General features: G+C 47.0%; 1 protein-coding gene across 1 annotated transcript in view; it reads left to right on the forward strand.

The window, feature by feature from the left end:
• PAPPA (pappalysin 1) overlaps positions 1-26,406 on the forward strand; it is a 223,080-nt gene that overhangs the window by 108,312 nt on the left and 88,362 nt on the right. The window contains exons 8-9 of the mRNA XM_064171661.1: positions 11,438-11,566; positions 13,151-13,242. Of these exons, the coding sequence (XP_064027731.1) occupies positions 11,438-11,566; positions 13,151-13,242 (221 nt within the window). The remainder of the gene's footprint in view (positions 1-11,437; positions 11,567-13,150; positions 13,243-26,406) is intronic.

A 26,406-nucleotide genomic window follows, 5' to 3' on the forward strand; every position in this document is an offset into this window, starting at 1 on the left:
TGAGTTCTCAAAGTTGGGTCTTGACTCATGCCTGTTGAAAGGAAATCCTAGAGTTTGAATCTGGATGCAGAGAAGCTGAAGAATGTTATTCTGCCAAGCTGATGGCCCTAAACTGGGGAGAGCCTTCTGCCTGCTGGGTGAGCCAAGCCTGGCAAAGAGGGTGACAACAGAAGTGGTCCCAGCCCCAGCCATGACTAGCTGAAGTGTGAAGGTTGAAGGACAGTTATTGAGGTCCCAGATCCTGTGCAGGGTTTCCATCACACATTTCTCCTACCTTAAGGTCTGAACCAGTGCTGGAACCCACATAGATGTTGCCACTGGTGGTCATGTATGGAAAAGCCATGGCACAGCTGGGATACTGTTAATGGTGTGAGTAATCAGGCAGTGCTCATCCAGAGGCATGATGCAACAGGCAGAGGTTCACCAGTGACGATGATGATGGCCTTTAAAGCAATTAACCTGCCCTAACCTGTCTGCCCATCCTGTTACTGCTTCCTCCCTGCCATGCCAGTACACCAGAGCGCAGTGCTCAGGTGCTGGATACTGGCACTGTTCCCTTAAAATCAATAGAGCAGTGCTGGCTGCCACCGGTTGGAAGTCACAGTATCACAGTATCACAGTGTCACAGTATCATCAGGGTTGGAAGAGACCTCACAGATCATCAAGTCCAACCCTTTACCACAGAACTCAAGGCCAGACCATGGCACCAAGTGCCACGTCCAGTCCTGCCTTGAACAGCTCCAGGGACGGCGACTCCACCACCTCCCCGGGCAGCCCATTCCAGTGTCCAATGACTCTCTCAGGGAAGAACTTTCTCCTCACCTCCAGCCTAAATCTCCCCTGGCACAGCCTGAGGCTGTGTCCTCTCATTCTGGTGCTGGCCACCTGAGAGAAGAGAGCAACCTCCTCCTGGCCACAACCACCCCTCAGGTAGTTGTAGACAGCAATAAGGTCTCCCCTGAGCCTCCTCTTCTCCAGGCTAACCAATCCCAGCTCCCTCAGCCTCTCCTTGTAGGGCTGTGCTCAAGGCCTCTCCCCAGCCTCGTTGCCCTTCTCTGGACACGCTCAAGCATCTCAATGTCCCTCCTAAACTGAGGGGCCCAGAACTGGACACAGCACTCAAGGTGTGGTCTAACCAGTGCAGAGTACAGGGGCAGAATGACCTCCCTGCTCCTGCTGACCACACCATTCCTGATGCAGGCCAGGATGCCACTGGCTCTCTTGGCCACCTGGGCACACTGCTGGCTCATGTTCAGAGGAGTTCTGCTTTCCATCTCTCAGATCTTCCCTTCCTCAGTCAGGCCCTGACAGCCTTTCTTCTTGTGACATCTGAGCTGCACATCGAGAAGCTCTCCCATCTCAGCTCAGGGTCTGATCACAGCAGTGAAGCAGCAAATACAACATTTTTTTGCTCCTCCTTCCTGGCTTCTAATAGCAACCAGGTGCTCCAACACTTAACCTGTGTGCTGCTATGGAATTGCCTGTCTAGTGCAACACCCAGATGAGGCCCTGAGCCTCCAGCATTGACTTCATCCTAGGACTTGTAACTCAGTTTCATTTAGATCCTCTATTTAGATCACCCACTTTAAAAATTCATCATTTTTGTTGCTGTGTAAACATGAAAGGCAGAAAATTGTCTGTTGACATTTAAGTTTTGTTCTTTTCTTTTCTTTAGACAAAACCCAAGAAATATCTTTAAGGCTTTGGCTACAACTTTTGTTTTTATTAAATGTGCTACTGTGTTTTAAATTGGTACCAGGGCAAATGCTTGGATGATGATATCAAAGCCTGCTGGAGTTAATTACTTGCATGTATTTGTATATGTTTGCTTCTCTATGGTTCTTCTTCGTTCAGAATGTTGAAGGGCCTGAGTTTCAGAGCAGAAGTGCTACAGCCAGGCATGTGGTCCTGCACCAGGGCGTCTTGCACACGCAGGGAGGAGCAAGAACACATCTTTACAACTCAGAGGAACAGATGAGCAGCTGAGTTGCAGCAGTTTAAACCTGGAGTGTTTGGCTGAGGTCTAACTAAAGTTATATGAGATTTACTGCAGTGTAAGTGAGATCAGAGCTGTAGCCTAATTGTCTGTTTTGATTTTGTGGTGATTGTGAGAGGTGGTGGCGTTTTTGGTTCATAGAAGTATCTCATGGGGCAAAGAGTGTTTTTGTTTTCCTAATAGATTTGATCTCTCAACCTTTGACTTCAATCTCAAATACACTAAGCCTACACAGTGTTGCACAAGTGGGTGAGAGGGTTGGTTTAGGTGTTAGCAGAAATACCTTCCTGATGTATTCAGAAGAGGATGCTGAGTTTGAGCACTGCCTTGGTGCCATTGCTCTGGATGTTGAGACTGGGCTTCAGCTAGCAGAGCCACCTCATGGTACACAACCTCCCCACCAAGTATTCACCTGTGATTTTCTGCTCAGATCATTGGCTGCTCTGTTGTTCCTCAGTTCAGGCTTGAGCATACATCTGCTGCACAGTGTCCACTCTCCCATCCATCCCATCAGCTGACCATTCAGTACTTTCATTACCATGTTCTGGTGTTCTTTGAAACACAGAAATCACACAACAGCCAGATGGCACAGAGCAAACTCACCACCTCTGCTGGGATCTAACACATCAGGGTAGAGAGAAAAACCTCTCCAATGCTGCTTTCCGGGCATTTATGTCTCCTGTGTCAGTTCAGTGTCTGGGAGAGAGGCTGCAGACTTGTTTTGAGGCCATTGCACCTGCCATGTGGCTTATCCAAACAGGCAGAGATCTGACTGCAGCTGGAAAAACAGCAAGAGCTGGGGATTTTTGATGTCCCTCTTTGTTTACAGCATCTCGCTCCTCCTCTCTCCTGACTTCAGAGCCAGGCAGGAATTCTCTTCATTACCTTCTGCCATGCTTCTCATGCCATTGTTATTAAAAGAAGGGAAGGGAAGGCAAGGGGCAGCATGTGTGAGAGAGGAGGTACAAGAAGAAAACAGAGGGATATCGACCTGCTGGAGTGGGTCCAGAAGAGAGCTACAAAAATGATCAGAGGGTTGGAGCACCTCTCCTGCCAAAGACAGGCTGAGAAGGTTAGGGGTGATCAGCCTGGAGAAGAGAAGGCTCCTGGGAGACCTGAGAGCAGTGTTTCAATACCTGAAGCAGACCCACAGGAAGGCTGGGGAGGGACTGTTTACAAGGCCTTGTAGTGATAGGATGAGGGGCACTGGCTTGAAATTGAAGCAGGGCAGATGTAGGTTAGACTTAAGGAGGAAGTTCTTCACAAAGAGAATCTGGAGTACCGAAACAGGTTGCCTAAAGATGTGGTTGAGGCCTCAACCCTGGAGACATTCAAGGTCTAACTTGATGGGGCACTGAGCAACCTGAGCTAGTTGAAAATGTCCCTGCTGACATTCAGGGAAGTTGAACAAGACAACCATTGATGGTTGGGTCCCTTCCAACCCAATACCTTCTATGATTCCATTAAAACACTTACATTTGTATGGTCAGTGGCAATGCAGGAGAAAGGATGGCAGCTGAGGAGCAGATCCATTGTTGTCCTAATGCCAGCTCATCCCCTGGGTTAATCTTTATCAATTACTTTTAGTACTTTTATCAATTACTTTTATCAATTACTTCAGCACCTGAGAGTGGTGAAGCCTGCAAACACCATAGTGTACCACTGAGAGGTGAATGCCAGTGCAGTTTTATGACTCAGTGAAGACTTTGCTACTCGTTGCTGGAAGCACAGTTCACTGCCCTGGACTGGGAGGCTCTAACCATTTGTGAGCAGGGCAACTGCTTCTTCACTGAGTCAGTGGATATTGAGGGAGTTCAGGACCTCTGTAAATTATGTTGAGTGTTTCAGTGTTTGTGAGCAGCATGTCAAGATGGACTGAACAGCTCCAGGCTGCAGGGGATGGGGGACAGGAGGTGGTGTAGAACTTTGGCTCCTCTCAGTGTATCTGTATTCAGTCCACCTCGAGCAGCTGACTGAAAGCATTGCAGTAAGTGAAGACATGAGGCTGCTGCTGTTTGCTGCCAGCACATTTCCTGGTTTGCTCAGTAAGGTTTCCCTGCTAGAGAAGAGCAAAGGTGACAGTCTTAGAGGGAAACAAGGACATTGCTGGCAGACCAGGGCTGTGGAGAGCTGTTCAGGATCTTGTCCTTTGGCTCAAGAGTTTGATGGCTATGTAAGGCCAAAGAAAGATGAGGCTTTCATGAGGAGCTTTGAGGTGTGGCATTTGCCTGTTTCTCACGACACTGCCTGTGACAGCCAGAACTTAACTGGGGATGCGTAGGACCTTGTCCTTAAATAACAGGACCAATGTCTGCTTCCATTGCTTTCTGGCCATGTACGTTTTCACAGGGCAGAAGCTGGGATCAGCCTTAAGGATATTTTCAATTTTGCAGGAAAAAAGTCTGCTGTTTAGAAGCTCTCCCTGCTGCCATTTCTGCTAGGAAAAAAACATATATGTCATTGGAGCAGGGAGAGAGGCATGGGATGTTTGCTTTCCCTTGGTGCTTTCAGGGCATCTCAAGCGTGTGCTGGGTCCTCAGATGCTGAAGCACTGTGATGGGCACAGAGCAGATGTGGATGGGTATGCAGCAGCCCTTGCAGGTCTGCTGGCACTCTGGGGACCTGTGTGTTGCTTCTGTAAATTCGATGATCCTTTAAACCTAGCTTGGTCTGAGTAGAAAACAGCTTCCCAGAGGTATAATCTTCCCTGCAAGTTTGCAGGAACACCCCAGCTGAAGGCAGAGGTCTCTTGCCTGGGGAACACTGCAAGCTTAACTCAACTGCCCAACCTCCCCAGTAAAAACAGGAAAATAATTAGAGGGGTTTATACCTCTTACCCTGGATCTGTCACTCTCCAGAGCAGACAGGGAAGTTGCCCTCGTGGTATTTCACACGGCACGTCCTAATTCCCCCTCTGAGCAGAGGGCTTGAGTCATTGCTTTTTAATGGGGCTGCTGCCCCACGGGCGGAAGCTGCAGCGATCAATGAGGCTTACTCACTTCTCCAAAAGGTCATTAAAAGACCATAGATATAAATTTAAAAGAGTGTTTGTTCACATCCTTGATGTTAAAGATGTTCTTCTTGCTCACTTCCTTAAGGAGCATCGTATGAAGCTGCTGTGCATTGGACCCGCCTGACAGCAGAGCAGAACAAGCACTCTGCTGCTGTTCCTGTGCTGTCAGCTCCCAGGGAAGGTGGAAGGGACAGTAAAGGGCAAAAAAAATCACACTTTTGTCACCACTTTGAGCACAGTAGTTTGGCTGACATCTCCATATACAGTCTAATATCCACCTCATAGAATCCTAAAATCATAGAATCGTGGAATCACAGAAGCATAGAATGGGCTAAGAGGGACCTCCAAGGGTCATCCAGTCCAACTCCCTCTGCAGTCAGCAGAGGCATCCTCAACTAGATCAGGTTGCCCAGAGAGCCCTGTTGAGCCTCACCCTGAATATCTCCAGGAATGGGACCACAGCCACCTCCCTGGGCAACCTGTCCCAGTGCTCCACCACACTCATAGTAAAGAACTTCTTCCTAACATCCAATCTAAATCTGCTCTTCTCTAGTTTGAAGCCATTGCCCCTTGTCCTGTCACTGCAGGCCTTGGTAAACAGTCTCCATCCTCCATGTAAACCTTCTTTAGGTACTGGAAGGCTGCTATGTGATCTCCCTTACTAGGTCTACCTTGTTGCCCTGCAACTGTATAGGAAAGAATAAATTCCTTTTTGTGTCTTTTTATTTCCCCCCCTTTGTTCCTGCATTCTTTCCTCTTTCCCTTGCTGTGGTACTGGATCACTGCCCTCAGTACTGCACATCAAGTCCCTTTAGCAGCTCTGTTTTTCCAAGATGTGGGTATTGTGAAGGAATGCTGAAACTTTCAGTTTCTGCCAATAGGATACATTTAACAGATTCAGGAGGATGTAAGCATCTCGGGTTCCAGTTGTTGAGATGTGAAATACCACATCCAGCTCAGTCAGGATTTTGCCACCAGTTCCATCAGGCCAGGGAGAGCTGGAAGCACAGTGTGTTGCATTTGAGTTTCCGAGGTGACTTTCTGGTGCTCCAATCCAAACTTCTTTCCAGCTCTGCTTGCCTCTCATCTCTGATCTCCTCTGAGAATGGCTAGTTTGCTGATGCTGTCCTGGGTGTGAAAGCCTAGGACTTCTCTGTCATCCCCAGGGTGCTGAAGGTTAAGAAGCTTCAGATTGCTCTCAACTGTACTGTCTGAAAGGGGGGCTGGAATGAGGGTGGAGAGGATTCACCCTGTGGCTGCAGCATGGGTCTGCAGATCTGGCTCCCAGTCCTGCTGTGGCTTTACAGGAACCGTGTCTCCAGGCATTTGTCTTCCCTTTCTCAACATTTTAATCGTGGACACTGTGAGCATCAATAACTTTAATAGCTATCTGGTACCCAAACTGTGTAGATGTGGTGCTGAGGGGCATGTGGTGGACTTGGCAGTGGTGGGTTAGTGGTTGGACTCACTGATGTTTAAGATCTCTTCCAGCCTCAACAATCCTGTGAGTCTAAGGGAATGCAGGCCATGCAGATTTTTTTTTCAGCTTCTCTTTTGGAGAAGAAATGGCCCTTTCACCTGCCATTAACCTGTGAGCTGTCATGGGATACCATTTCTCCAAGAGCTTTCTATGTCCGAGCAGGACTCTGCCTCCCTGACATGTGGCAGGTGGCAGGATTAGACTGAAGCTCACTGCCCCAAAGCCAGTGATCACTCCTGGCCATGTCCAAAGGGTCCTCTCCCCAGATGATGCTTTTCCTTCACCTGTTCCTATGTGATCTGCTTTAGGTGATTCTACTTTAGCAGGGCAGTTGGACTCGATGATCCCTTCTAACCCCCTGCCATTCTGTGATTCTGTGCTCCACCATCCATACACTCAACTATGCCAGACTTCTCCCCTCCCAATAACTTCCATTTCCAGTTTTCTGTCTTGCTGGCTCTCATACACCTTCATCTTCAGTCACCTAACAATTCATAAACACTGTATTCCCCCCCGGCTGTATTTAGTTCTGTGTCTTCTCCCATTATGTTCTGCCAGTTTCCCACCCTGCACATGAACAGATGTGAACTTCTCCTGTTGCCCACTTGCTTACATGTACACACAGGGACACACAAACACTCCCACCCGCTGAAACACGCTCAGGGACACACATGCTGCTGTTAGCCCAATGCCTGCCCATCCCCTCTGGGCACCAGAGGAAATCAGCATCTGAAAGCTCCCGGTTCGTACTCCAGCCCTGCGCTCTCAGAGCATCTGAAAGCAGCGTGGATTCGGTTGTTTTGTAGCTGCTACAGCTGCTCAGACTGCTCATTTGTTAACAGTCGTTTCTAAGAATTGAACCTTTCTTGTGGTTAGCAGATCCCCAGTGACAAAATCCACATTTCTGCAAGTATGTTTGTTAATCTTAAATATTTTACGAATGGTTTGGAGAAAGGACTTGAGAAATAACTGCTCCTCAATAACCAAAGCTTGCCCCTGCTTTCAGTTCATTAGGCTGCAGCAGAAACTCCCCATCCTAATAAGTGGATTTATCTGGGAGTGAAATCTAGAGGAAACCTTTAGCATTATACACCAGTGTGTGTTTGGCCACTGCACTTAATCTCTGCAATTTTACTCCTCTCCCTCTTCCCTCTCTCTCTCTCTCTCTCTCTCTTTCTCTCTTTCTCTCTCTTTCTCTCTTTTCCTTCCTTCCTTCCTTCCTTCCTTCCTTCCTTCCTTCCTTCCTTCCTTACTTCCTTCCTTCCTTCATTCCTTCATTCCTTCCTTACTTCCTTCCTTATTTCTATCTATCTTTCTTTCTCTCTGTCTTTCTCTCTTTCTTTCTCTCTTTCTTTCTCTCTTTCTTTCTCTCTTTCTTTCTCTCTTTCTTTCTCTCTTTCTTTCTCTCTTTCTTTCTCTCTTTCTTTCTCTCTTCCTTTTCTCTCTTCCCTTTCTTTCTCTCTTTCTCTATTTCTCTCTTTTTCTTTCTCTCTTTCTCTCTTTCCCTCTGTCTTTTTCTTTCTCTCTTCCTCTCTCTCTTTCTCTCTTTCTCTATTTCTCTCTTTTTCTCTCTCTTTCTCTCTTTCTCTCTTTCCCTCTGTCTTTTTCTTTCTCTCTTTCTCTCTTCCCTCCCTTCCTCGCTCCCTTCCTTCCTCCCTTTCTCTCTCTTTTTTTTCTCTCTCTCTCTTTTTTTCTCTTTCTTTCTTTCTTTCTTTCTTTCTTTCTTTCTTTCTTTCTTTCTTTCTTTCTTTCTTTCTTTCTTTCTTTCTTTCTTTCTTTCTTTCTTTCTTTCTTTCTTTCTTTCTTTCTTTCTTTCTTTCTTTCTTTCTTTCTTTCCCTCTCTCTCTCCCTCTCTCTCTCCCTCTCTCTCTCCCTCTCTCTCTCCCTCTCTCTCTCCCTCTCTCTCTCCCTCTCTCTCTCCCTCTCTCTCTCCCTCTCCCTCTCTCTCTCTCCCTCTCTCTCTCCCTCTCTCTCTCCCTCTCTCTCTCCCTCTCTCTCTCTCTCTCTTTTTCTTCAAAACAGTTGCTTTAAGCAGGTCCCAGTGTCAGAAGTTTGACATTTTTAGTAGTTAGATAATGGTTGGGCTCAATGATCTTAAAGGTCTTTTCCAACCCAAGTGATTCTGTGATTCTGTTCTGTGATTTTTCGCTTCAAAGAAGCGCTCACACCAGTATCTGAGTAGCTGTCTGCCCAGTGAGTAGCTGTCTGCCCAGTGAGTAGCTGTCTGCCCAGTCTGTAGGTGAATTAGAACAGTTTGTGCTGCCTGAATCCTCCAGCTTATCTAATAGGAGCTACAGACTATTGGTGGCTGGAGTCAGCTGGAGAAGCAGTTGTGTTTTGCTTTCATTAATAGATTCATAGAGTGGTTTGGATTGGAGAGGATATTAAATATCCAATTCCAGCACCCCTGCCATTGGCAGAGACACCTTCCACTAGATCAGGTTGCTCAAGGCCCCATCCAACCTGGCATTGAACACCTTCAGGGAGAGACCATCCATAACCTCCCTGGGCAGTGTCTCACCACTCTTACTGCAAAGATTTGCTTCCTAATATCCAGTCTAAGTCTCCCCTCCTCAAGATTCAATCCATTGCCTCTCATCCTATTACTACAAACCCTTGTAAAAAGTTCTGCTCCTGTTTCCAGTGTGATAACAAAGACCCAAATCCCAGTGCTCTTCCCATGCAGTTCTTTCAGTGACAGCTATTATGCAGGTGGAATATTCATGAGAAACAGCCTTGTTGTGAAATAGAAAGTGTGATGTTGGAGCTGAAGTCGTGGTTGTTAATTTAATGGATGTTGTGAGGCAATAGTTACTTCACAAGGTTGGAGATTTCAGTGACTGCAGCCCACTGATATCTGCTGTGGTGGCTTTGCTGCTCTGTGTAGTAGGCATATCTCACTGTAGTACACACTTCATCAATACCTGTGTTTTGACTGAGTTCCCATCACTGACAGACACGTGTATTACTGTCAGTAATTGGAGCAATATGAATGAGTAAGCAGAAGACTGGCTCGAGTTAGGGAAGAGCTGGGTTGTGTCCTGGGCTCTGCAATTACCCTGATTGATGACTTCAAGCAAATCACTTTGCCTTTGCCGCTCTGTGGCTTTACAAGTAGGTACAATGAGGAATGATGGAAATGAGCCTCTCCTTAGAACACTTTGAACTCTGATAATGTAAAACACCCTGTAAAAGAGCTAAACATTTATATTAAGCTCTTTAATATTTCTGTATTGTATATGTATATATAAAGAAAAGAAAATTCCTGGTCTACAATATCAATAACTGGTCCTGTTCAGTATCTTTACTGATGATCTGGACCAGGGGATTGAATCCAGCATCAGTAAGATTGCAGATGACACCAAGCTAGGAGCAGGTGTGGATCTTTTGGAGGGTAGGAGAGCTCTGCAGAAGGACCTTGCCAGGCTGGATGGGTGGGCAGAGGCCAATGGGATGAGATTGAACAAGGCCAAGTGAATGGCATCCTGGCCTGTATCAGTAACAATGTGGCCAGTAGGACAAGGGAGGTTATTCTTGAGGCCACATCTTGAGTACTGTGTCCAGTTCTGGGCTACGCAATTCAAGAGAGATGTTAAGATACTGGAACGTGTCCAGAGAAGAGTAACAAAGCTGGTGAGGGGCCTGGAGCACAGCCCTGTGAGGAGAGGCAGAGGGAGCTGGGGGTGTGCAGCCTGCAGAAGAGGAGGCTCAGGGTAGACCTCATTGCTGTCTGCAGCTACCTGAAGGGAGGCTGTAGCCAGGTGGGGTTGGGCTCTGCTGCCAGGCAACCAGCAACAGAACAAGGGGACACAGTCTCAAGTTGTGCTGGGGAAAGTATAGGCTGGATGTTAGGAGGAAGTTGTTGTCAGAGAGAGTGATTGGCATTGGAATGGGCTGCCCAGGGAGGTGGTGGAGTCATCATCCCTGGAAGTGTTTAAGCAAAGCCTGGCTGAGGCACTTAGTGCCATGGTCTAGTTGATTGGACAGGGATGGGGGATGGGTTGGACTGGATGAGCTTGGAGATCTCATGCAACCTGGTTGATTCTATGATTCTATGCAATTGCACAGAGTTTAAGTAATTATGACTGCATAAATATTTAGAAGTTTGCTATGTCTTCCCATGACTCTGTGTGTGAGCTCTAGGTGAGTAGTTGGATGTGATGACCTCGAAGATCTCTTCCAACCTCAACAGTTCTATGATTCTGTGGTTCCATTTCCATGCTAATACCATGATGCAATGTTGTGGATCCTATTTTTTGTGCTTTCCCTTTTAACTCTGTTGGTTTAATACCTGTATGCAAAGGAGACAACTTATTTATCTGTCTCTGAAACATCCCCAGTCCAATTCTGTCTTCAATCAATAAGAAATTCCCACTGGCCCCAGCTGCAGTTGGATTGAGCTCAGGGCTGCTGAGGACATAATGAGTGTTTGCAGGAGACTTTAAGCTCCCTGAAGACACTGAGCCACAGACCTGCAGGTGACACTGTCCCTGCCAGAGAGAGACAGGGGCAGAGTGCTAAGCACAGTGAAACGCAGGGCTGGTTTCTCAGATGCTGCAGTGCTGTCAGCTGTCAGTACCACTCTTACTGTTCCCCTGCACATGGTGAGAGCTGATACCCTGGCATGGTGTCAGTGCATTGCCAGCTCTGCAGCAGGGGTAGATGTAGGCAGCAGCACACACACACAACCGCAGAGTTCATCTACTGAATAGTCAGGAGCAGCACTGATTGCAGAGATGTGCATGGACACAGGCAGCTCTGATTGTGCTCACAAGAAGACACTCACCCAATACTGAATCCTGTCACAATGGGATAGGAATGTGCTGTGGATCTGATTGAAATACAGCTTGATTTTTTGGCAGCCAACTTCCATTTCAGTGCCTCCTTCTCTGCCCTTTGCTACTGCCTATGTTGTGCTGATACCTTAACATGTCCTCCTGCCTTGCAGGGAGCTGAGCAACAGGACCACGTACACCTACCAGGTGGTGGTTGTTTCTGGGCTGGAGGAGAGTGAGCCTTCCCCTGCGCTTGTCTACGTCTCTGGGAGTGGATACTGTGGAGATGGGATTATCCAAGTGTAAGTTTGGAGCAAACAGTCAGAGAAACCTGGGAGCATCTCCTCGGCCAGAATCCGAGACTAGAAAGGAATTGATGACCTCTGATGTCTCCTCAGTTTAGGCTGGCTCTCATCTGTAGATAATGACTCATGTGCTTGATGATTACCAGGATGATGACATTTAATTGGAACTTAGGCTCTACCATCCTGGCACCAGCAGATACAGACAGAGATGCAGATAATGGAGTCCAGACAGCAGGATCGATACCCAAGTGTGCCATATGCTGTTTGTGCTGTTTGTTTGTGTGTCCATCTCTTTATACATGCACATGAGATTTCCTACACAGAGCTGAAGTCAGCACTGGAGGAGTTCTCACAGCCTTTGGTGCTGTGCTTACACAGGAAGCCCTGTGTGCCTGGCAGCTGGTGGGCAGGGTAAAGTCCCTGCTGTATGGTGGGACAGATTTCTGGTGCAACTTCTTCTTTAGGAGGCTGGGATGCATTTGGGGGTGGCAGATATGGCCTCTTGGGGAGAGTGCTGCGAATTGCCTGTCTCCAGCCAGTTGCTCCTTCTCACTGGCTGCCAGTCTCCAGGCCACTGAAAATATGAACAATGTTAGGATTTGCTCTTCTACTCTGTTGGCCCTTAAGGCCACCTGCTTCACAGCTTCCTGGCATTAGGTAATTTAGCTATTTAAATGATGGGAGTAACAAGCAAGTGCTTAATCCAGCCAGTATTATTTTCTTCAAGTAGTGCTGATCAGCAATCACATAGTACAGGTCCATCAGATGATACACCTGGCAGCAAGTATTTGCAGGATGAGGCCCAACAGGCAGGGAAATCAAAGAGACCAATCAAACAGCGTAGGAGTCCAGGGCAGTCTTGGAGAGAGAAGTGCAGAAAGATGTATTCATTTTGCTTTCCATAACTTGTTTTCCTACTGTTATGTTTGCACATTCCTCAAGCATCACTTGTGGCTTTGCAGCAAGCATTGAACAATAGCTGAGCTGCCTCAGGAGTGAGCAGGAACCAGACTGTGTCACAGCTTGGTTGGTTGTGGCCCCACTTGCAGCTGTAGCAGCCCCTTTCTCATCTGGTTCACACTCTTCTCCCTACACGCTGCTGCAACCATGTGGGCTGGCTCAAGGCAGGATCCTATCCCTGACACCACCTGCTGCTCTCCTCCGAGTGCTTCACCTGGAATAGCCCAGCACCAGGCTTTCTGCCTTGTTATTCCCAAGCTGGGGTCACTGTCTGGCCCTTCCAGATTTAATACAAAGAGTTTCAGAGATGCTTGTTCTCTTTTTCCCCACCTGCTGAGCCGCAGCCACACCAGCCATGAAGGAAGTTGCTCATATTCTCATCAGAGAACAGCAAGTGGTATCCACATGTGCAGGAGAGAAGTAGCCAGGCAAGCCTGTGAGCCAGGAATGATGAAAGTTAGGGCTGGAGGAGAAGGGAAGAGATATTTTAAGGGTTGGCCTGAAACAAGCAGCATGCTGAGTTGGATTCCAGGGCTTTGGGGTTCTACAGAGGGGTGGCAGCAATCGTCGGGATGATGCCATTTGCCATCTGACTCTTGCATATGTGTGCCCTGCCTGCAGAGACCTGGGGGAAGAATGTGATGACATGAACAAGATGAATGGCGATGGCTGCTCCCTGTTCTGCCTCCAAGAGTTGTCCTTTAATTGCATCGGTAAGTCTGGCTCAGAGCCCTTCCACTCGCGGTGGGCAACAACTCGGCACGGAATGCAACCAAAAAATCAGCAGTTATTCCCAACATTTCCAGCTGAAGAGTTGTCATGGAAGAGGGGGAAAAAAAGTGGGATTTGTATGTTTGAAAGGCGAACATATCTTCCCAGCTTCTGGTCATTTTGATGGGAAATTGGTTCTGCTGGCTTTGAAACAGTCTGGGACTTAGGGCTAAGTCAGCCATTGTGGGGCTGCTCCAAAGCCCATTGAAGTCAGTGGGTGGCTTTCCACTGGATTCAATAGGCTTTAGATCTGGCTACGTGAGAAGACATGAACTGATTTTTTTTTTTTCCTGGTAAACAGGAGGAGGAGTGAAAGGGGAAGGGAGTGAGACCAGAGGCAAGTCCAGCTGAGGTCACACCTCCTTTGAGTTGCAAATCAATATCTGAGGATCAAAGGTCTAGCTAATCCCCTTTTTCAGAGGTGAAAACTACTTAATCAGATTTCATTTGCAAGCCTGGTTTGCTCTGATTAGCAAAACCTGTAAGCACAATGGCCGGAAGATGCTCGAGCTATCGGGGATAGCAGGGCTGCAGTTGCCAGCTTTACATATTTATTAAAGTCTCTAGGAATGCTGGGGACAGAGAAGGGAAGTGGAGACCAATTTACGTGGCACCCTCTGTGGGGTAGCCCAGTTGTGGGATTGCACTTCCCAGACAGGGCTCAGGAGATCTGGGGAAGGATGCAACCAGCAGAGCTTCTGAAACCAGAGTTAATGTTTATATAGGAGCAGCTTTTCCTCAAGAGATTTTATGAGATTGCTTATCTGGACTGACCAAGCAAATACTCTGTGAGTCCATCTAGTGATTCCATGCCTTCAGCTGAGGGCATTAGGCCTAGGGGGATGTTGGCAAGACTGAAATCTGCTCTTTTTGACCTTATGTTTTGTGCTTGGAGCAAGGTATGAAGGACCTCACAGGCACCATGTTTCTCTTGGGTGACAAGCTGGGGACTACTTGTCTCATCCTAGCAATTACATTTTTACTTCAGCACCCCATGCTTTGCAGCTTGAGGCCTCATTTGGTGCTGTGCTTGTTTCCATATTTGCATACATAAGTTGCTGTATTGAAGAGTATTTATGGTGGAGGCAAATTGTGACTATTGGTGGTCTTGAAGTTAGGTTTGTCTTTCAAGTAACTTGCTGCACTTGAGCCTCAAGCACTGAAAGATATTAGTCATAATATTTGGAAAGTGAGATAAACACTTATGCAATTGTTTTTGGGTTCTTCAAAAGTCAGATACAGTGCAAGGCTGCTTTCAGCTAAGGTTTAGGTTGGACCCATGTGGTTGCATCTGTATTGCCCTGCTTAGTGGAGAGCTGAGCTCCTTGGTCCAGACCTGTCCTTTAACCACATCTTAGCTGCGCATTAAGACATGACCCACATTCTCCTCTGTCTGTCTTCACTGGTTCTCAAGAAAACCAAGTTGTGTGGCCTGTGCAGGAGCTGCATCATGCTCTAAGCAAATCCCTGGACAGCAGTAAGTGTGAGGTATTCCAGGTCTTGGGCCATACAGTGATGTCCTACCAGGTGGGTACAGGAGCCTGCTTTATGCCTACACACACATTCGCCTCTGGGACCAGCAACAGGTTAAAAGTGTGGAAAGAAACCAGTCTGACAGCAACATGATTAGAAAACAAAGCAACTGAAACATACCCACAGACTCCTCTGCAGAGGAAGTGATTTCTCAGATTTGCATGTGGTGAAAAGGGAAGGGGAATTCCAGAGGTTAAAAGTTTGTTTGTCATGGGCTCTGCAAGGTTATGTTGAGCACAGGTCATGGACCACAAAAGCAAAGACAGTCAAACTGTTTGTGGAACAGCAAATACGGGAACTGGCTTAGGTGCATCAGATCAGCTGAATGGGTAGAAAGGTGCAGGGACACAGACCTTGCAAAGGTCCCCTCGGGTGGCTTTACAGTTGTGGTGGTGCAACTGCTGTGGTCATGATGGCCTCAGAGTGCACTCAGGGTCTGTGAGGGTAGACCAGCTGCTGCTGGTTTGGGGCCAATGCTGCCTTCAGGTCCCTGGGAAAGGGATAGGAGTAAGGGGAAAGGAACAAAGCTAGAAATGGGTAGATTCAGACTGGATGTTAGGAAGAAGTTCTTTCCCATGAGGGTGGTGAGACTCTGGAATGGGTTATTCAGGGAGGTGTTGGAAGCCCCATGCCTGGAAGTGTTTAAGGCCAGGCTGGATGAGGCTCTGGCCAGCCTGATCTAGTGTGAGGTGCCCCTGCCCATGGCAGGGGGGTTGGAACTAGATGATCCTTGTGGTCCCTTCCAGCCCTGACTGAGTCTATGATTCCAAAGGTTCTGAGGAAGTAATGCCTTTGAAACTGGTCCTGTTGACTTTCATAGTTTCTGGACCACCACCGAGGACATCAAAAGCTAGAGAGAAACTGCTGGCTAATCTTTCAGACAAAGGAGCAGTGCTGATTTGTGTTCTAACATAACAAGCATTAAAATCTCACCAGGACACATAGAAGTGTTGGGGAAGCTAGTGGCTGTGCACATTTCCTAGTAAATAATAATTAAAGACAGCAGTAATTTAGCATTCTCCACGATCTAGCAGTATCAGACCAGATCCTCTGCCTGCAGCCAAACTAAAGTCTTCTTTGAGGCTGGTGAGTTGTTTGCTTGGAAAATGCAGAGTGTTTGAGGAGCACAGAGAAATCAGTGTACTTTATGTCCATGTTTACAAGGCTAACACATGTTAGAATCCTGTAGGACAGCAAGTAATTATTGCAGACAGTGTTATTTTTGCAGTGATGTTCTTGTTGTATTATGTAGCTCTTTAGAGCCCTGGGAATCACTCCCCTTCACCAAAGAATTTCGTGAGCCTCAAACACATGTTCAGAAGCTTTGCTGAATTGGGGGCCTCAGGGTTTGATCTTGCAAATGCTTCCTTCCAGGCATGTTTCTGAACTACCACAAGGCATTCTTTAGATTTCAGCAAATCTAACCACAGCAGTGAATGCAATGCTTGTCACAAACTGTCTGCAGGATTGGGTCCCACATAGCTGAAAACAATCGCTGAACGTGTTGTTTGCAAAGGAAGGGCTGAAGGGGAATCGTCGGGGGTGGGGTTCCATAGCAGGAGGTTTGATAGCAAAGCCCAAGCCTGCGTCTTCCTTCAGAGCACAGACTGTGCAAGTCACTTTGCTTGGTAGAGGAGAAATACAACAGAGCCTGCAAACACCATCAAGCTTTCGATTTAGAGCTATGAATCACAGAATAATTTAGGTTGGAAGGACTCTCTTGAGGTCTGTAGTCCAAGGAGGGCCAACTTCAAAGTTAGATCCAGCTTCTAAGTTGGAGCACATTGCTCAGAGTTATGTCCAGCTGCGTTCTGCATATCTCCAAGGATGGAGGCAGCCTGTTCGCAGGTGTCCCTCTGCCTCTCCGGCTCCTTTTGCCTTTTAGGATCACAAAGTTTGTGCTCTTGCTTTAACTGGTCCAGCCTCCCTCGAATCAATGGCAGAAGGCTCTCCAGACACTTTGTGCTAGTGCCTGTAATAAAATTAAACTTTCTGCTTTTTTTCTTTTTCTTGGTTTTGTTTTCCCTCCTCCTTTCCTCTCTAATCAGATAACAGTGGATCAATCTGCTCTGCCATGGGAGGAGGGGCTGCGGGGGAAGGAAGGGGGAGGCAGGGAAGAAGACTGTGTGGTCTCACTGTCAGGCTGTCCTGGCCTTCTCTGAGCACAAAGCTGGGCAACAGAAACCAGATAAGATTAATAGCGTTTTCTTCCTGCAACATGCTGAAGAGTGACAGTGAGATTAATTAATTAATTAATGGAAGCATCTGGCAGCACTCCTCCTTTTGAGTTCTGCAGTACGCTTACCCTTCCCCATCCTGAATTGTTTTTGTCTCTACTTGTTTCCCCCCCCTCCGCTTTGCGTGGTGTATTTTGCACATTTCACCTTCTCTGCCCAGAATTTGATCCCACAGGGGAAGCTCCACTTTGCCACGTGCTTTGTAGGAGAGAAACAGATCACAGTCTTGTCCACTGTGGCTGCTGCACCCTTCTCCTGCCTCTTGGCTGCTTTGCTTTCACCTTGCTCTTGATTACTTCCAGGATAACTGATTGTGGTGCTTACTGCGGATCCCAGCCAAGTTGAAGCCAATGTGTGCTGTGTAAAACAGACCCCAGTTGTGAGAGTTATGATCTGCAGTTGTGGGAATCCAGAGCTTTCTAGCACTTGGTCCATTCCCACCAGAGAGTTGAGAAATGGGTGTCTAACAAGCAGCTGAGCACCTTGTCCTTGGTGTGCACTCTCCCCCACACCGCCTCTGCACACATGCATCTAGATAGATGTGAAAAGGAGAGCCGCTTTCATTTGCATTCCTTTTGTTGAGTGTGATGTGCATTATGCATTGATTTAGCTCACCAGTGCTGAAGAAAGAGAAGGATATAATAAAAAAGATGCAGAGATCAATAAAAAGGAAGGGAGGGGGAGAGAAAGCAATATGAAAAGAGATGAGTGAAGACTGATAGACACATTGAATCGCAGCTGGTAAGAAGCTTCAGAACTTAGACTAGATAGAAGGAGGAAGTTTTATGCACTCAAAATAGTGAGACACTGCCTCAGGTTGCCCAAAGCATTGTCAAAGGCCCCATCCCTGGTAAGATTCAAGGTCAGCAATCTGCTTGAGTTGCAGATGTCCTTGTTCACTGCAGGGGGTTGGATCTTAAAAGGTCCCATCCAACCCAAGCCATTCTGTGACTCTGGTTTTATCAACTCCTAAGTTTGCCTGGTAATTTATGGGGCTTTCAGTCACATTTTATTGATGTTATTGCTACACCTTCTCTGCTTACAAGGGACCCTTTACTAAAGCCTCTTTACAGCAAAACAGAGCATCATTTCTGTTGCCTTCCCCATATGAGTGTCCCACTGAAGGACCGGTGAAGACACTTGGTCTGCCCAACGTGGTTTGTTGGATCAAGGCCTCAGGGATGTAAAATACAAAGCAAAGGCACAGGGGAGAGGAGCAGAGAAAATAAATGTGTCTAGCTCTTGAGCTCACCACGTTGCCAGCATGCTTGAAGCATTAGTTGCCAGTGGTTGCTCGGGGAGAAGTTTGATTTTAATTTGACTGTGATCCTTAAACACCTTTTCTTTGGCTCCTGCTTGGCCTCAAATGTTTTTTTTTGCTGCCTCAGAAATCTGGATCAGTCCTTCTCCTCCTCAGAGGCCTCTCCCTCCAGCTGTGAGCCTTACCTTTGTGGGAGCTCTATCCTTTACCTCTCCCATTATCCATAAATTAAGCATAGCACTTTCCCCTAATCTTATTGTTTGGTGGGCTGCATTGCATTCAGGGAAATGATTAATATTCATGAGCTTGCTATCTCTGTTTGGTGCATAATCCTCTGGGGAAATTGCAGTGTTAAATGAGTGACACAAACCTAATTTTATATGTCTTTTCTTTCCTTTCTTTCTTCTTTCCTTCCCTCTCCCCCCTCCCTTTCTGACAGAGGAGTAATGTGCTTAAAATAAATTGATGGATGACCATCCATATTCATTGTGGGCATGCTTTGAGAGCATGCCTGGCTCCCATCCTCACCCCCTCCCTCCCTCATACCCCTGCCCAGGGATGGGGCTTTGACTGCCCAAACCGTGGCCCCACGCAGCAGCGAATGGCGATTTCGCCGCCTTTCACCAACGTTAAATAGGGTCTTGGCTGACCCTGCCGAGGGCTTTCAGTAGAACAACAGCATGGGAGAAACCAAGCCACCTTGCAAGAGAAACTCAGCATCTCACAGGGCATCAATAAGACTAAAGCATTGACCAAGGAGCTTGGGAAAGAGTATTGCTGTTGATAAAGAAGCTGAAGTTCTATAGCAGAATTTCATAGCAAATGGCAATGAGTTTACTGACCGAGGCTATTCAGATGTTGTTTGTGTGAATCCTTCAGCTTAAGGCAAATACTTTGAAGCTGACTGTTTCCTGCAGCTCATGGGAATGTGGCTACATGTTCTAAAATGTCTAAGCACCCATTTGGCAAGTCAGTAATCACAACATCGTCATGAAGTCTCTTAAAGTGATTTTCAGACTGTCATCATTAATAGTGCAATCTTAGCAGAGCCAGCTGAGCCACAGAGCAGAGAGAGCAGGCATCTCAGGCAGCAAAATACAAAGGACAGATGCTTTATTGTGGGGGAGAATGTGGGCTGTAGTGGTATTTGCCTGCATTTTTCCCTAGGCCAGTGATTCCAGCCCAGCCCAATCCAGCTTTGGTTTTTAGGACACAGCTACGATGAGAGCCCAGCAGAAGAATTACTGCCTTGCTTATTACACCCTCACACATTACTCTTTGTGGATCAGAGAGGCTTCCATGGCTGGCCATACATCCTTCCTTAGAGCATCCTCTGTGACTCAACAGCAACTTGCTGTGTTTAGAGGATGATGCTGAGCAGAAGACCTTCCTTTGCAATAGCATGAAAGCACATCCACAAACAAGAGCTTGTGTTCCTTGGTGAACCACTGGTGTTTTTTTTCTCCAGGGCTCCTTCCCAGCTGCCCAAGCAAGTGGGCCTGGGAAGGTGTTGGGAAGGGCCCCACTCTCCAGTCTTCCTGTAGCCACAGCATTGCTGCCCTGAGTGACAGAGACCTCAACATTTCCTTCAAATACTCTCCAAACTTAACTGATCAATCTGTGTAACTCTGAGGAGATATCAGAATATTCCCAGCACCACTTTTGTGATTTACTCAACCACCCAGGCAAGAGAAAGAAGGTTAGGTGAGAAGAGCATGCATGTAGCAGTGCTTTTAGAACATGCTGGCTGCCCAGGGTTGGAGGAAGGCCACCTTGGCTCCTGTTGGCTAGCTGCAGAGCAGATAAGGTCCTACTAACACTGCCAGTGATGGAAAATATCCTTTTGCTGAAGTGACAAAGGCTCACGTTCTTGGAGGTGAAATATCAAATTTCAGTGCTGGGCTCTGGGAGGGAGTTGTAATTGTATCTGTCTGCAGCACACAGATCAATTGCATAATTACTGTGCTCCAGCCGCTGGATCGGAGCGATGAGCTGAGCCACGCCAGACAAAGGACCAGCCCAGGAATGCATTTCCATGATGCAGCCCAATTTCCAGGGAGCAGTGCTCCACAGATGCACGATGCCTGCCCGCTGGGGTCAGGAGATGCTCAGACACCATTGTCATATTGCAGGGAAAAAAAGCCTCCTGCAAGGCCCCTGGATGTTGCACAGCAGATTGCAACACTGCGTTGCCTTCGTTTCCAAGGTGTCTGGTTTATTTCATTGGAGGAAAATGTCACAGTTTATTGATATGCAACTTCACTGGGAAAGGTCTGCCCCCAGCTCTCCCTAATGGTTTTCCTCTTTTCAAATAGGAACATCCAGGAAGGAAAATAACTCTCAAATCTTTTACCGTAGCAGGAAATATCTCTGCCTCTGGCTTCTTCAGTATTAAAGAAGAGATTAGCAGATATCCTGGAAGCAGGCCATGTTATTCACTCCTTCCCCACTGAAGCCAAAGGTGAAACTCCCATAGGAATAAATGGAGTAGGTCCTGTGATTGCTCAGCTGCTGGGTCCCTATGATCTGCAGTGCAATCATTTCTCCTTTTGGGATAGGAACCTCTGGAGAAGTTTCCTCTCCTGTGCAAACAGAAACACCAGTGCTAGAGATGCTGATCAAGTGACATGGTGGTAAAATCCAGCTTCTGCAGAAGCTGCTGACTTTGGTGAGCCTGTGAGTTTGCCCTTGCTGTTTCTGCACACCTTTGGACAGCCTGTTCAGGAGTTCAAACGTGAAACTTTCTCTGTTCCAAGAATTTGTACCTACAAACCAATGCTTCTGCATTTTTTGTGTCCCCCTCCTCCCCTTTTTGTTTTCCTCTGTATTTTTTTTTATCTTGGACACAGAGTTAAGTGACATGAAGCTTGTTATAGTTGGAAACATCCCTAAGTAAACAGCTGAGCTTAAAAATACTCTTTTTTTTTTTTCTAGCCTTTGAAAAATAGTAGTAGTTATTGCAGAAAAGAAGACTATGCTGATGCCAGTCACTGTGAGGAAGCTGGAAACAGGAAGCTGTCCCCAGTGTCTGTCCCCAGCACTTTTTGACTATGTGGCTCAGACATGAAGAGCCTGGTCAGAGGATGTGCCCTTTGCCATGAATTGGATCTCTTTATCTCTCTGATGTTTTTTAATGAGGTGGAAGGCTGCTTGCCACAGAGAAGTGTCTCTCCTGCATGTCTGTACCAGGGTTCGTTCATTTCACTGTCGTTGTTCTAGCCTTGCATCAAACAGGTACCTGGGCTGGAGACTTACCTGCTCATCCAGAGCTGGTCTGGTAGGTGCACTCAGGTACTCCCCAAATCCTCTGCTTTACCCTGTGCATCCTGTCATGTCTGAACCTCAGAAGAAGGAAGTTTGTTTCAGTACAAGAGGCTACCTTGCACTGGTCTCAGGCAGCTTAAGAAGCAAGGAGAGATGGATTTTCTGGTGCAACACACAAGAACACCAACATCATTCTCAGTCTTGAGTCAGTTTTTAAGGCTGCTCAGAGAGGTTGTAGAGTCTCCTTCTCTAGAGACTTTCAAAACCCATCTGGATGAGTTCCTGTGTGCCCCTGTCCTAGGTGAACCTGCTTTGGCAGGGGTTGGACTGGATGATCTCCAGAGGTCTCTTCCAATCCCTGTCATTCTATGATTCTGTGAACTGCAGTTATAAGCCTGCTAGGTGTTGCCTATCTGTTCCCCCAACAAATGCTGCCTCTTCTCCAGCTTGACAGCAGCTGTGGAACATCCAGGGGTACCCAAATGTCAGAGAGATCTTTGCAGAAGCAGAGACTTCTTCCCAGAGCAAGGGCAAGAAAGGGACTTTGACATGGCCCCAAGATTTTTGTGTTTTGTCAGGGAAGAGGAGCTCAGGCTGCCTGAATGAGTAGATGTTCTCTGAGTTGAGCTCAGGATCCTTCAGCACCTGCTGCCAGGTGCTCTGCCTGCAGACACTTCAGTGTTGGAGATGTACTCTCCATTTCCAGGCAACTGATTTTTAAGTCACTTTTTTTCTTGAGGACAAATCAGATTTCCTTCATGGTCCTTTCTTCCATATCTGCTTTGAAATGAGAAGTTCACAGCATTGATGAGCATAGTCCATGACTATGACCTTTACCAGGCCTTGAGAGCCTATAGACCTCTGTGGAGACAATTAGCTCCTACTACCAAGGCCCTGGATGCATTTCATGCCAGAGCAACTGAAGAGAGGATGGAAAACTCATTTTGCACTGTTATGGAAATAGAGATGTTTGCTACTGCTTCCTAGAAATGTGCCACTCCTGACACTGCCCTGTCCAGCTTTGAGCATGTAGGACTCTGGGTTCACACCACTCTGGAAAGAGAAGCAGCCTGTTAGTTTTTATTTTGTGAGAGTAAAAGTAGGATGAAGCAATCTGGTTGTTCCTCAGTTTGCTCATGAAAATGTAAAGCTCAGCCTGTAAGCTACCAAGCTCCCCCCAAGAGCATGAAAGAACCAGGAGTCAGAACTGGTGCTCAGTACCTGTGGAAGGAAGAGCCTATGCTTGTTTCTGGCAGCCCACTCCAAGATGCACCATGTTTGGCTGCTGTAGGTTGATCATAGAGTCACAGGATAGAATCACAGAATGCTTTTGATCAGAAGAGACCTTTAAAATCATTCATAAAATCAATCCAGGACAGCCAGGTTTGCCCTCAGCCTCCTTTTCTCCAGGCAGAGCAAGCACAGTTTCCTCAGTGACTCCTCAGGAAACTTGTGCTCTGGACCCTTTACCAGCTTCCCTGCCCTTCTTTGGACCTACTCCAGATGATGTTCTTGTCAGTTCACTTCACCAGCATCTGGGAAGAGCTTAAAGAAGTCCTTCTCTTTACCATCACTCATAAAGAGGAAGCATGAAAGGTTTTCCCCTCCCACCAATGCATTGCATGCTTGAGGGTGCTGTGGCAATAGCAGGACTCACACACCTTCCTTAACAGCAGAGTTGCAAAGCCACTTTTGGCACCATTTTTCAGCCAGCAGGTACCTGATCTCTCAGCCTTTATGCACAGTTCCACCCAGGCAGCAAAGCCACACAGGGCAGGGTGCAGGGACTCTGCAGGACCTGCTCAGCAGGGCTCATGACAGCACAGTTCAGTAAGACTTTGTTAATCACTGAGGCAGTCTCCATTTAATTCAGACATCTCCATCTCTCCATTCGGTTCCTCCCTCGGGTTTTGCAGACTCTGAGCAGACAGATTTATTGGGGTCTTAAGCATAATCAGGAACAAATTAGCCTCTGTTAGGATCACACACTGGCCTGGATCTCAGCTATTCAAAGGCTGCCTTCCCATCCATGTGAGTATGAATTAAGTCATTGGACTGGAGTAGAGCTTGAGTATTTTTTTATCCCAAACACATGATCTTATCAGAAGCCCATTACATTTATCATTGCATTAGGAGAGAACATTTGGAGCCAGTGCAGGAGGATGTGGCTGTATAAATGTTGTGCTTACTTCAGTGCTGGTCATGAGCATAAGTCAGAGCTCCAGGAAGGCCAGGGGAACACTGACTGAATGCATACACCTAAAATTAGGCTGTGAGGGCTGGGGTGTGTGTCTGCATCAGTGGGGTGGCTGCACTGGGGCCGTGTAAAGAGAGCACACAGGAGGTTATGTGTCAGAGCTGCTGTCAGTGTGGGGGTGTTGCCATGTTGCACTTGAGCTGTGTATCTGACTCTGCATATGTTCACAGGCTGGGGGTTGGGTCTTTTTAATATGGGAGCTATTTTCCTTCCTTCCCCCCCCCACTTTTCCAGAATTAAGCCCCTTTTTTTATAAAATGAGAAGGAAACTCTTCTTTCAAAAATACACATTTGCCTCTCTTTGGGATTTGGGGTTAAGGATTTTTGATTGCTGACCACAGTCTTTCCAGGGCTGAATATTTCTCAGAGGTTTCTGCTGAGGCTCTCACTCAAAGTGGGGCATAGTGCTCCGAGGTGGGTGAGCTGCTTAGCTTCATTCTGCTGGTTTTGGGTTCAGCAGAAAGGAGCTGAGCAAGAGATGCAGAAGGAGAAGATGAGGCAACTCTCTGTGGCCATCACAGTCCTCACTCTGCCCTTTCCTTGAGCTGGCCAGACACAGAGTGTCTGACCACACTTGTGTAGCACTGTGACAGCACGAATAATCCTGCAGGGAAAGGAGGTATATTACAGGGATGTCCAAAGTGGGGCTCCTGGGGGACGTAGAGTTCAAGCACATGTTCCCAGATGGGTCAGTACCAGATAAGGAATAGCCTTGTGTGATATTGGTGGTGCTGGCATTAAGGCTGTTGTGCAATCAGGCATGGGAGGAGGCAAGGAAGTGAGGTGATGGGGCCAGCACTGCTGAGCTGTCTTAGGGCCCATCTGCACATCCACCAAGCCCCCTCCCATTGTGGAGTAATGGGACCCCCTCCCCCCAGGGAGCCATTGTCATCTCTTGTCTGTGGAGCAGCCTCCCAAGCCCTCCTCCCTTCAAGCTCTTCGAAGTGTGTGGTATATGTTTGGTAGCTCCCAGCCATATGAAGATTTTAAGATGTGACAAGAAGGGTCAAGAAGTTTGGCCACTTAGGGAATATTTGCTCAGACAGAGGGCTGCACTCATCAGCTGAACAGCTTCCAGATTCATGCTGGTTCTTTTCACCAGCTTGGAGCAGTGGCCCAGCAGATACACAGCTCCCCAGTTCTCAGAGGTTGTGATGAAATGAAACCATAATGACATTCTTCCCTGATAGACTTCTCCATTCTCTCAAAGTCACATTCTCCTAAGGACCTGGAATTTTGCTCAGGGAAGAAGGGAGGGAAAAGGAGTGAAAGTCATTAAATAATTGAATTACAATAAACTGATTTTTTTTTTCTTTTCTTTTTTTTTCTGGCTCCTGATGGTATTTCACTGTGTAAACTCAGAGGTAAAATAAACAAGGGATTTAGTAGTTTGGAAATAGCTCAAAACTGAGCAGCCGCTGGATTTTCTGACACCTAACTCGAGTTAGTCCAACGCTACCGACAGGACCTTTCCTTGGGGATCTCTTCCATCAGTCCAGCTAGCAGCTCTGGCTAATTTCCTACCTTATATTTTTTTTTCCCTTCTCTCTCTCTTTTTTTTTTCCAGCAGGCTTATTTGCCAGACAAAAATACAACAGGCTGTCAGAACTGGATACCTCTGGGGACTGGCAATGATAATACAATACAAAATAGGATACCAACAGGTCAAAGGTTTCCATTTCACAGAGTACTCTAATGACTGAAAGTCATTATTGCTATGCAGTCTGTTTGAAAAGAGTAGATGGATCTCAGTTCAGTTTTTTAATGGGCCAGTGTTACTGAAACAACCTCAAAAATTTGGCATCTTTGTTAGCAGTCTCATTAGTGAAGCCACGGAATAAATGGGCGCAGATAATAAAGTCTTCTGCTGCTTTTGATCCTTTTCAGGTCAGATCTGAGTGGTGTTGGTTGGAGCCATGTGTGTATGTGGCAAAGCTTACCCTCACGCTACGCCTATTGTGGCTTCTCTCTGAATATCCAGGTCTGTTTGGCCCTTTGGTCACTGCAACTGTGAACTTGGCACTTCTCGCTGTCCCTGCATTCACAGTTGCTGCCTGTTGTTGTTTTTCAGCTATCTTTTGAAAACAAACAAAAAGGAACATTGTAGACCAGACCTTCTGCTGGTGTTTCTCTGTCCGAGCTGGTGGACTTGTGCCAACACCCACATTGTCTCTCTGTGTGTTTGCTATCTCTGCTTTCTCCTGTCCATCCTTTCACATGAAGATGGATGAAAATAAACAGAAACCCCTCACGTTAGGAAATATCTTGGAGGAATTGCCCAATACAAAAGTCGATTTTGTTGCTTGGTGTTTCTAAAAGCACTTTGCCATTGTTTAGGATTGGCCAACAACACTTTCACTTCCCAGGGTCCTGTCCCAGCAGATACAGGACCACTGATGGTTGTAGCCAGGTGGGGGTTGGTCTCTTCTCCCAGACAACCAGCAGTAGAACAAGGGGACACAGTCTCAAGTTGTGCTGGGGGAAGTATAGGCTGGATGCTGTTAGGAAGTTGTTGCCAGAGAGAGTGATTGGCATTGGAATGGGCTGCCCAGGG

Source organism: Pogoniulus pusillus, chromosome 35 (assembly GCF_015220805.1).
Source record: "Pogoniulus pusillus isolate bPogPus1 chromosome 35, bPogPus1.pri, whole genome shotgun sequence".
In the NCBI taxonomy this organism is placed as follows: domain Eukaryota; kingdom Metazoa; phylum Chordata; class Aves; order Piciformes; family Lybiidae; genus Pogoniulus; species Pogoniulus pusillus.